The following is a 12,692-nucleotide window of genomic DNA, read 5'->3' on the forward strand; positions in this document are numbered from 1 at the left end:
CGACCCTAGTCCCAGGATAGCCCCTCTACCCGAGGATATTTCTTTTCGTCGAGGCATAAGCTTGACTTACGTTATTTCTTTTATCCCCTCTTGAAATCGAGAAGCGGACGACGAATCGACGTCGAGAGTAGGGGGGGGGGAGGGGTGAAAGGGGGAAGACTCTCACTTTCCCTTCTACCATCCCCATTCGACCACAAAAAATAATACAGGAAAGGCACAAAAAACTTACATTTATAGTAGATTCCGGTCGTTTCAACTTTGCATTTTAAATCGACATTTTTCCTTTGCCCAAATATTCTCCACCGGTACTATATATTATATATACCGTTAGGCGTTTCCTAAATCGCCTCTAATTGTTCCATTCTTTACCGAAATATATTTGACGAAGAAACAACGAGAAAATAATTTTCTTCTCTTATAGCGATTAACAAAATTTTATAAAACAACTTTAATTAATATTTTTCTACTCAAAAAATTATTACGTTAAAAAATTACTCTTCGATATTTATAAAACTATATGTGTATATTTATTCAGAGCCAAGAAAAGGAGGAGCAATATAAATCCTATATATACATATATATATGTATATATATAAGTAATAAAAACCTACACTTTTGTAAAGAAAACTAATTAGAATAATAACGAAAATTAAGTCTATAGAGCTGATAATAACCCTGAATATCCGTTGCCAGAGTTTTTGCGAAGAGCCGAGGAGGAGCAAAGTGGGGCATGGAAAGTGGAAGAGGGGGGGGGGAGGGTTGAGAAACTCTGAAACTAAATGGCAAAGCATGGATGGGAAAACGAAAAGGAGAGAAAAAGGAAGAAAGGGGAAAAAATGGAAGGAGCGAGGAAGGCCACTGAGCGTTTGTGTGGTGGAAGGTTTTTAGGAGAAGTGTGGGGGGGGGGGGGGGGTGGGGAGGCATGGAAAAAGTAGGGAGAATAAGGAACACGAGGATAGTGGGGAAAGGGGGAATCGTTGGAAGGATAGAAGTCAAACAGTTTTCGCAGGTTTATTACAGTTGTTCGAAAAGCCTCGAATTACTCGAATAAAACCTTTAAATGACCGTAAGTGGCTTCGTGCAAGGTGTCGTGCTGACTAGCCGAGTGTATATTTATTCGTTAGTGTGTGTGTGTGTATACCTGAGAGTCAAATTCTTGTGTTTCCTCTACACGTTACTATGTCGAGATACGTCCTTGTTTCCGTGTGTTGGTTGCATGATCCCCCCCCCCCCCCCTTTGTCCACTTTTTATCCATCCTTCTTACACTCTTCCTTACGAACACACACACACACACACGTGCGTGATACACAGCTGTATCCTCCGGAGCAGCCTGAATACACCAATACAAATTCATACGACGACCCTCCACGTTGCTATGTGTGCGTGTGTGTGCACGTGCAGCTTTGCTTAAAGCTCTCCTCACACTGTAATCGCTTCTTCACTCCCCCCTCCCCCTACTCCTTCAATCCCTCACCCCTTCACAAACCAACGTCAGTCCCTTACAATCGCCAGGTGCAAGTGTCGCTTTGCCTATTCCATTCTACGTCATGATAAACGACCATTCACACATGCGTACAATCAACGAGAAGTTCCCATTGTACATCATCATGCCTCATTATTATTATATTATTATTACTGATTTATGTATTAAAACAGTGTTTCTTTAAAATATTCTTTTTCATTTGTAAAATTGCCTTCGAAAAAGTTTCATTATTGTTTATGAGAGAAATAGCGATTGTAGGATTTCTCAAATTTGTTTGGATCAATTTTTATCATGATTTTGAGAAAAAGCTTGTTCGCTGTTCATCATCATGCTTCATTGTTATTATTTTATTGTTACTGGTTATCGTGATATTTTATAAATAGTTTATTGTTGTTGGAAAATATTCCTTTTCGAATATAAATCAATCCTGCAAAATATCCCATGATTATATCCAAGAGACAGAGTGCTAATAGTCTTTCTGAAATGTGATTCGATCGAATTTAATTACGATATTGAGAGAAAGCGGGACAAGTTTGACGGAGGAAATTTGATTGGGGTGGGAATAAGGGATGATGGGGAGATTTATATGATCGATAAAGCACGCTTTGACGTCTGATTTGGGCACTGATTTATTCCATTGATTCATTTGGTGTGAGAGCAGCTTTAAGGTGTTTAGTCAAACTCATTTGACGAGAGAAGCAATATTACAAGCCTGGCAGAGTTTCCGATCTGGTTTTCGATATACGTATATATATATATATATGTAGCTTCTCCAGCCTTCTTCCCCTGCCTTTTCACTAACAGCCCCTTTTTTGTTCCTTTTCCCTTTTTCCTAGCTACCCTTACCCTTGTTGTACCCACGTAGCACTAGAGTTTATAGAATTTTATATACAAAAATATTTCTATATTATTTATAAATTTTGTAAAAATACTTTAGTAATTATTTTCAATAATTTTTACTAAATTTTTCGTGTCTGTTGTGGTCGAGAGACCACAACTCGAAGAGGGAAAGACACGAGTGTTGTGATTGTGAGTGGATGTAAAAAAGGGGTGAATATTTGAAGCAATGAATATTTTGAAAATTTTCTAATAATTATTCCAAGTATTTTTGTGTCATTTGAGTATCTTTGGTTGATTTTTCGCGTCTGTTTTGGTTCAGAAACCAACTTGACGATGAAAAGAGACGAATAATGTGATTGTGTGGATGTAAGGGGGTGAATAAGGGTAAAAGGGGTTACAATGGCTGGGGAGGGTGGTGTGTGGTGTTAGTGTGGGGTTGTTGTGTGTATACGTGCGATTTACATGCTGTAGGAAGGAAGAGAGAGGGGGAGAATGAATTTCAGTAGTGGGTGGGGTGAAGTTGAAGGAAAGGGGTGGGGGAGTAGAGGATGGAAAAGGTAAGGTAACACCGGTCTGTATCCTATCTTTAACCGATCCCACCCGAGCTCTGCTTTATCGTCCTTCCTTTTTCTTCTTTCACTAGATACACACATACACAGGATTGCACGAAATTTGTCTACTCTTCTCTCTTTGCTCTCGAAAACGTTGGGATACGATTCTCTTTTAATACTGATGAAATTTCTGAAAAGCAACTGGAAGGTCTTTAAATATTCCTCGTATATATTTCTTCTTTTGTTTTTTTTTATTCTTTCTGCTCCAAAACTACCTGTTAGTGAAGAAAAAGGAGCCTGAGATAATTAATTATTTTGTGATAAGAAATTATATCAATTGCAATAAAAATCCCTTCAATAGAACAGCATTGTGTGTGCTATTTAATATACTAATAAATTTGATCAAAACCGACCAGTTGTGGCTCCTAAACGTTCCTCGTATATTTCTCTTTTCATTTTCATTCCTTCTACCAAACTACCTGTTAATGTTAAAAATAGCCTTGAGATATTTTCTGTTTTATCGTTATTTTATTCCCAAAAATTAAATTAACTACGTTATAAAAATCTCTTATGCTGGAACCAATCAATTTCCCAAAACCCAACCAATTTTATGTTCCTGAATATTCCTCGTATATTTCTCTCTCCATTTTCTTTCTTTCCTCCGCAACTACCTGCTAATGACAAAAACAACCCTGACACACTTGATCACATTTTATTTTAAAAATTCAAATCTAACCACGTCATAAAAAATCTTGTTGCTACCCTTCACAATATTTTTAAACAACGGATGAAATTAACAAAATTAACCAACGTAATCTTCCTTGATATTCCTCCTTCATTTTTCTCTCAATTTTCTTTCCTTCCTCCACAACAACCTGCTAATGACAAAAACAACCCTGACACACTTGATCGTCATTTATTTTGAAAAAACAAATTAACCACGTGACGAGTCTCTCTTGGCTAGTTTACAATGGTCCAATAGTATCGATAAATCCGCCCAAAAACCAAGCAACATCCCTGACAATTCCTCTCATTTTATCAAGCATTTGCATCCTGTTCAAGACGCTTAATCATTTCGCTATCAAAAATGAAATCAACTGTGTCAGAAATGTTGGAGTTGAGACTGCTCGTTAGCGAACCGTGCACACAAGAAAATCTTTTTTCTTCTCCCTGATAATCTGTGAAATGTTAAGCCCAATTGTGCCTCGAGTAATTAACGAGCTATTATTTTTTAATGAACTCATTTGAGGTATCTGTCAGATTTAATCACGTATATACATTGAGGGGAAATAGCTTTGTTGTGTAAATTGGTGTGCATGCGCGGGAGTATCACGTATTTACGTATATGTATCTATACATACATACACGTATAGTAATTAAATGAATCGAGACTACTACTCGTAATCCTGTCAAGTTTTGTGCACGTGTACACTAATAGGGCATAAATAGCTTTTGTAGCTTTACGTGGCTTAATGCAGTTTTGTGGGATAGTGTACGTTCTTGTACATCGATAAACTATGTACATTATATGTTGTAAAGAGGGAAAGAGTGATATATATATATATATATATAAAGAGATAAACATAGTCTATATATGAGAAGTGCATATAAACCTATTGGTAAGCAGTTGGCGCTGAAATATCTCGACATTTCTTTAGAGGCGATTAGCATCGTTCTTCTGCCGAGAACCAGTTCCTTGAAGGGCAATTATAGAAATGAGACGATACCCTCAACTCTTCTGTCCCAGATAGCGACTTTATAACAGTCGTTGTGTATTTTGTGCTTGCTCGGACTGTACAGTGAGAAAAAAATTAAATTAACTTCACTTATTTCAATTAATGAAAACGTATATATCTCATTCAATTTATATAATCATCTATTTATTGGATCAAATATTTTTCATTACCCCCCCCCCCCTCCCCCTCCCAATGAACTCGTGTTTACCTCGCGTTTCGTCATTTGCCTAATTAATTTTGAATAATTCCTGCATAACTTTATAATTTCTCCCTGTATTTTCTCTTATTAGATCCAGAAAGAAATGATCTCGTTTTTAATTAATGCTAATTAACAGGGGATAGAGATATGTTTTTGAAGATCGTGCACGATAGTCGAATATCGATTGCACATGGAAAAGAAATTTAATGAAACCAAACAAAGTGACAAGGATTGATTAGGTATTCACAATAAAATAGACACATTTCTCGTGGCCATGAAATATTCATGAGGGTATAAAGATTCTTTCTTAAATATTTCCTGCTGCTATTTTACATCGATTCCGTGTACTTTCGTTGATTCCATTCGGTTTCCAGTGTGGCTCGCTGTGTACGTTTCTGCTTCTCTGTTTGTGTGCGTCGAGTCTCCCCACTCCTTTTTTTGCTCCTCTCGCGCGCATGTATATGGACACTGTGTAACACTCGTTGGCTCACTCACTCTCTGTATTTTCGTATTGATTCTTGAAATCGAATGATTTTTCATATTAGAGTTAAACGTTTCTCTCTCACCACGCACACCAACGCTTCGTAATACGTGTGAAAGGTACAATTTTCAAAGGTATTAATTTTTTAAATTTAATTGCAATGGGTGGATCAATTATTGGTTTATTTTTATGATCATAATGATAATATAAAACTGTATATTTGTACTATACAAATATGGTAGGAGTAAAGACTCATTCACTTACTCATTCTGTATTTTTGCAATGATTCTTGAAATCGGATGATTTTTAAAATTAGAAGTAAACGTGTTTCACACACACACACACACACACACACCACGCATACTAATGCTTTATAATACATGTGACAGAGATAATTTTCAGAGATATTAATTTTTTAAATTTAATTAGAAAGAGTTGATTAATTATTTATTTATTTTAACGATTATAATAAAAATATAAAAATGTGTGTATATATATGTGTATATATATGGAGGGGAGCAGAGTGGGGATAGAGATTCGTACAATGACATATAGGTGTTTATATTCGCGCGTGCATTCGTGAGAATGGAGAATGAAAAGGTAAAAAAGGAATAAATATGAAAAAGATGCGTGTCTGCGATATCAATGGCGGTGGGTTTTGCAGGGAATGCAGCTGTGCGGAGAAACGAGATTAACTCTATAAATACCATTTGCTGGTCGGTTCTGTCTTCACTGGTGAATCTTGTTTGGTGCGACTGTACACTTGAAAAATCGGAAATATTTACAGCAGTGACGCTGCACTATAAAAAAGAAGGCAAAAAAGACTTTGAGAATTATTATTTTAAATTCTTCCTAATTTTTTATATATTTTTTTCCTTTGAAAAGTTTATTTATATGCAATTATTTGAAGTGAAATAAATTTACATGTTTTGCTGGATAATTTATTTACGAAAAGTTTGCTACTTCATTAATTTTTTTTACAGTGGAATTAATTCATAATTTTTTGTTTATAAAGTTTACGAAAATAAGTTCAGGTTTTTCAACGAGTTTGCAAAAATTTCTTTTTGTTGTCACGGTTTTATTACGTAAAAAATAATTCCTGTTTAAAGTCGAGGGAATTACTGCCGTTTGAATTACTATTAATGCCATTATTGGATATTCCCACACTAAGCTTTTGAAATCTTGGCGTTGAGTGTACCCTTAAAACATTGGAAATAGTTATGGCAGTGGTTCTCATTCGCGCCACGACCTGACATGCCTTTATCGATTCAATTATATAACAGGGCTCTCACTGTAATTTTATGTTTCAAGGTGCGTGCCATTCTTTTTCACTCTTATTCTTACTCACATACATTTTTTATTTTCGTAAATGGTAGTTAAAAAAAATCAAGAATACATTTCCGTACTAACTTATAAACATTTATATTTCGAGTTTAAAATGATAAAGAAACTCAATCTTATGAAAAGCGAACTAACAACTACATAAAGCGTTTAAAGTTAATTAACCTCTTGACCTATTTGAATTTAATTAGCACGTTTGTTAGAAAACTACTGAAATAAAACAACATTTGCAGAGTTGCAATTAAATTTTCTTCGTATTCTTTTAATGATTTATTTTTTTGCAGCAAATAAATATTTTCTTTATTTGTTCCTGGAAATTTTCATGATACATTAGTTAATAGGATATTGATTCTATTAATAGAACAATAACTGAATTCTTTTTTTAGGTGAAATATTCCTATAAAAAAGATAATAAAAAGTGTATAAAAAAATTGTAAAGAAATAAATGGGAGGTATAAAAGTCTTGATAAGAATGAATATTTTTATTTGAAAAAAAAAAGAAAAGAAAAAAATAGAAAACAAGAGAAATGAAGGAGAAACAAGCGAATATGAATTTAAGTTAACTTGATAAAATTTGCTTGAAAATCCGTTCAATTTCAAATCGCTTGGATAAATAAAGCAGCAGGGGATGTAATGGACAAGCTTCTGCTGCGAAGCAGACGTTTCTAGTACAGTGCCTGCTAAGCAAAGAGGCTTGATGTATTTTTCTTTTTCATCTGCTTATGCATATAGAATAACTTGAACTATATAGCTTATTTTTTGTTACTCCCTGCTTGCAAGCTTACGCGTTCTCTTCCTCGTTTAATTTTATTTTTCACGATTTTACCTTAGATATTATCACACGTATAATTTGCATTATTTTATTACTGCACACACACACACACACACACACACGCGCGCGCGAGCGCGCAAAACTGCATTATCCATTTATCAATTTTATTTATTAGAATCTGATATTCGACTTTATGTAATTGGCTTTTTCTGTTAACCTTTTATTAGATAATGAAGCTTCTCAACGCTTTTCAAGCAAAATACGTTTGAGTATTTTTGTTCGAATTAAAAGGCTGACAAGGCATTTCTCATTCCATTATCTTGTAATAATGAAGTCGGGTCTCTCTTGCGAAAGGATATTTCATAATACTGCTAGGTCTTATTAAATTATAGACCAATAATGCTCGCATTAAATTACATAAACTCTACAAAATATATGCAAATTTTGTTTGGCAATGATCAAATATCTATTTGTACCTTTGACTAACAATTTGCGTATCGAACCACTCGCCATCTAAAGGTTACACATTTCAAACAATTGCTTTGTATTCTAATTTCAGTCGAATCAGTCTATAATTAAATGTTCAACTTTAAGTTTGCTCTTATTTTACAATAATTACGTAACACGATATTTTTCATTGTTTCAGTTATTTAATTGCAACTTTCTACCATTTCCAACTTTTAGTTTATTTCTATTGTTGAAAAGGGGAAAAGGAGAATAATTAAAGTTTTTCCTCTTCTCGTTCTCAAATAAAAAGAAGGAATTCACAGTTAAAAACATGGAAAATAATTCTTGAGCTTAAAAATGGTATTTTTCTTTGGTTTAAGGATATACTTGGAGAATTTTTGTAGTGGATTGTACCTACTGTGTACACGGTTCGTTCGTTTGGCCTTTCATTTCTGGAATTTTTTACCGCAATCGTAATAAATATTTTATGTTATTGAATAACGAATGCATTTTTCACAATAATGGAAACTCACTGTTGTTTTGTACCATTGTCACGATAATTTTATTCCTATTTTTTCAAACCTATTGATGAGTAGTAAACGAGTTCCTTGAATTCAATGAGCAAAAGAAACATCTTGATAATAATTGTTTCTTAAAGTCCAGGCCTCTTTTTGCACTTCAATGCTGGATTATATCGATCTCTAATTTTCTTTTGATTATTGTTTACTGTTTAAATTGAAGCAACACGATTATATCCAATAACATGGGAGATTTTAAATATTTTCTATAGATTTATGAATCAACAATGAGAAAGAGAGAGAAATTTATTTATTTATACATTTATCTGTGTCATACTTAATATAAGTACTGTCCCTTTCAAAAGCCACCCTTACTTATCTGCAAATTCATTCCCCATAAACTTAATACTGCAGGGATAACCAAAATATAATACTTTAAAGACCAAATTATTCAATTGTTTCTTAAAGCCTGGTCCCTTTTTTGATTTCAGTGTTCATTTTTATCGATCTTTAATGTTTTACAATTTTGAATGGAAAAGCAACGAAATATCATGCATGATATTACAGATTTATACGTTAATAATAATAAAAAAGGAAGAAGTCGTATTTTGTACATTTATCCCTGCAGTATTCAAGAAATACCACCCTGTTCAGCAGCCAGGCTTGCTTATCTGCAAATTCATCCCCCACAAATTTCACGCCTCGGGCATACCGAGAATATGATATTTTAAAGACTAAATCATTCTATTCACCCTTTACTATGCTAATTCAACAACACCAACATTTTAAAACCTAGTTTTAAAAAACCTCTTTTTTTTGTTATTCTTCCTTTCTCGTTATATCAGGAATGACTTTCAAATACAATTTAATTAACCTTCCGTTACTTTTCCTCTTTCCCTTTATACCAACTTGTTTCTTTTCTCTTTCGAAATATACTTTCTTCATAAAGCTACTTTCTTTACTTCCATCAGAGTTGAGGTAAAATAAAAACTAAACACAACTGTTTTCCAACTCTTTTTTTGTTTATAATCCATACTTTAAGCAAACAGAATTTCTATTCAGGAAAGTTTGATCGTCAGAACGCACGAAGAGAATAAATATAGAGATTTTATTTTGTACAAGTAATATTAAGAAGAAGCTGAATTTAAATATTATATTTCATAAAAGAGAGAGATTGATTGAATTTTTTCTGATCATTATGATTATGTTACAGTTGCTGGGTGGTGCCTGCTTCAGTCACGGTCCTTATACTTTTTACAAGGCAGTACGAATAGGGAACAGTCGTGTTCTTAGGCTTGGTAGTTTCTTCCTGACGAAACTCTGGAGCGATGCGGATCTTGTCAGTATCGGAGAACTTCAATTGCTTTGGATGGACAGTCGGGGCCCGAATCAACCTCTGGCATCGCTGCGACTCTATTTTTTACCGGAAAACACACCGGAGGGTCGAAGGGATACGCATGGAGAGGTCAGTAAACTTATTGCTAACAGCTCCTCGATTCACCCTTCAAATATTCATCGAATATCGCCTTTGTAATATAGTCAAATCGATACACGTCAAACATCACAGATATAGTACATATACCGGGTGCCCCGTTAACTGTGACCAATGTCATAAATTTGAATAGTATGAATGTGTTTAAAAGAAAAAAGTTCCTTTACCATTTTCAAATTCAGTTCTTAGCCAATGAGTTATGGAGGTTTGTAGATTGTTTTAATTCAACGCTTCTTATTGATAGAGCAATTCGCTGGTGGTTTTTTATTGGTCGAACTGCGCTAGAATGCTCCTTGGACCAATATGAAGTCTCGAAATAAAAAATTTTAATCGTTAATAACTTGGTCGGTAAGAGCTGGATTTGAAAATGGTATGACAAGTTTTTACTCATAATTATTCATAGAATCCTAATTTATACGTTTGACCAAAGTTAACCGAACACCCTGTACATACAGGGTGCTGCGTTAACTATGACCAACCTTATAAATTTTAATAATTTGGATGATTACAAGAAGAAAGTTCATGTACCATTTTCGAATATAACCCTTAATGAACAAGTTATCGAGGATTACAATTTTGTTTGTCTCAACGCTTCTGATTGGTAGTGGAGTTGTCCATTAATTTTCTTCTATTGATCAGACTTTGTCAGAATGTTTCTCCGATCAATATAGAGCAACGGATCAAGTAATATTTAATCTTTAACAACTTTATCGATAAAGGCTGGATGTAATAATAGTATAAAATTTATTACTTGCAGTTATTCGTACACAGAAATAGATTGCCTGTAAAATTTACTGTAACAAGTACTAAATATGTGCAGTGTATTAAATTTCTCGAGTTCTTAATATAAAACTTATCAAGTTAATCCATTAATAACTATATAGATGCAGACTTCCATTGATTATTATTATCTCATTGAAATTTTCTGAATTCTCCTAAGGTTCCTTGGTTATTCGATCTAGCACGATCAATTTTAAGGAAAATTTTCTTTTGTGTACGAATATTTGTGCAACTCTTTTTATTTCATTAATATGGTTCTTCGCTGCAAAAAATATCCTCTAGTATTATAATTGCACCCACATGTAGTCCAAATGCTTTCGTCCACAGGAATTATTGCATTATGGCACAGGAACGAAGCATTTTCAAGAAGTAAATTGGTTTGTAGAGTGGCAAAGTTGAATAGTGAAACGTTTCCATGCATAAACATTGTACTAGAGGTTTCAGTGTGAGAGTGTAGAGTATAGAGGGGGTGGGCTCACGAGGAGAAACCAAGTTTGACATTCAGGATAGGATATTAGGGTTCGCAACACATGCTGTTGTTCCAGCGAAGCCCTGTCAATTAAATGTTTCAGTCCTTTCCCCCTCCACCCCCCCCTTTCCCCCTTCCTAATCCATTCGTCTGCTAAATTCCAATTAAATAATTTTCAAGAATTTGTCTCACCCTCGCTCTCTTAACGTTCCGAGCAATTATTGCGTTATCCTAATCCCACCTCCAGAGACACGCCCATCGGTCGAAAAAGAAATCCAACAAAAAAACTCCCCTTTTTAAACTATTTTTTGCTATATTTATCTCAGCTGAAAAAAGTAATATAAAAATATTTATCAAATCAAAAAAACACAGACGTAATCTAATCCCCCTCCCACCTTAAAAGACCCACCCACGAGGATCGAAAGAAAAAGATTCTCTTTACAAATTAATTTCTGCTGCATTTATCATCTGAAATGGATATATACAAATTTTCATTAGAAAAAAACTGGAGTCTTTATTCACACGAATACGCTATATTATCGATTTACTCAATTGAGGGGTTTTCTCTCTGTGATTGTCCACGTATGAGTGCGCGCGCGTGAAAAGAGGGTTGGGTACAAAAAGTCGCGAGGAGGGAGGGGGGGGGGGGGGTTGGAGATATTCATTTGCGAATAAAAGGGCCGAAAGAAAGGCGTAGATGTGTTTGTGGTAGGTTTAAAAAAAAAGGGGAAAAAGAAGCTAGGAGGCGTCTTCTCTCTGCGTGAGTAAAAGTTTAGTTATTAGGTGCAAGTTACACGGTCGTCCGTGGAAGGGTCGGCGCACCGTCTCGTGCAAGGGCCCTCGGCCAATGACAGTCAGCCCTCCTTTATATCTGCCTACACACACTCGCACCATTCCAAGTTACACACACGCGCGACCTGTTAAGGCGCTTATCGTTCCACCTTCCCCGTTCGATGATTCTATTTTCATCAGGGGAGAGTCTATTGCTATAAAGAAAAAGGGAGCCCCCCCCCCCCCCCTCCTTAAACTGCATTTCACGTACAAAGCTCTATTTATACTGCAATTAATCTCGTGCGACTTACATTTTCTCAGTGTGCGCACATTCATCTTTTATAAGTTCAAACTTTCATTATCTTATCTGAAAAAACTCGTTGTGCGCTTTTCTGCTTATTATAATACCCTCCCCCCTCTGCACTAGAAGAGCTTCCCCAAACTGCAGGTCGTTTCAGTAGTTTTTTAATTAAATGGATGAACGATCCTCTGGCTTTGTAAATTTTATTGCTACAAGAAAATAACGGACGTTTTTCGGATTTTCCAGTTAATTGTTGAGGTTGGAAAAATGTGGAGGAAGTTGAAATAATTGTGCTATATAGTGATGCGTATTGATTTCTTCTTTTTTTGTAAATTATCATGCTGTGGTACGTTGTGTCGTGTCGTGTTGCGCGATGCGTTGTGCTTTGTACGGGCGAGTTATCGCGAATCGACTATGTCGCGTGTAATTGACGTGATTGATGAACTTGGCTGAATGGAAAGTTCGATCCTTCTTAAAGCGTCTGTGTAGGTGTGTTTGTATAGAGTTGTG

At 35.1% G+C, this 12,692-nt stretch overlaps 1 protein-coding gene across 2 annotated transcripts in view; it reads left to right on the plus strand.

Annotated features, from left to right (window-relative positions):
* The window catches only part of LOC136775943 (mucin-17-like), a 119,674-nt gene that overhangs the window by 18,145 nt on the left and 88,837 nt on the right, over positions 1-12,692 (plus strand). Inside the window, exon 2 of one of the 2 annotated variants that reach the window (XM_066731156.1) lies at positions 9,583-9,834. In XM_066731156.1, the coding sequence (XP_066587253.1) occupies positions 9,583-9,834 (252 nt within the window). Of the gene's footprint in view, positions 1-9,567; positions 9,835-12,692 lie in introns of those variants that run through there. The other variant, XM_066731157.1, reaches the window with a different exon arrangement.

Source organism: Prorops nasuta, unplaced genomic scaffold, assembly GCF_024137725.1.
Source record: "Prorops nasuta isolate Cenicafe-Biocafe unplaced genomic scaffold, Cenicafe_Pnas_1.2 PNAS00008, whole genome shotgun sequence".
Lineage (NCBI taxonomy): Eukaryota > Metazoa > Arthropoda > Insecta > Hymenoptera > Bethylidae > Prorops > Prorops nasuta.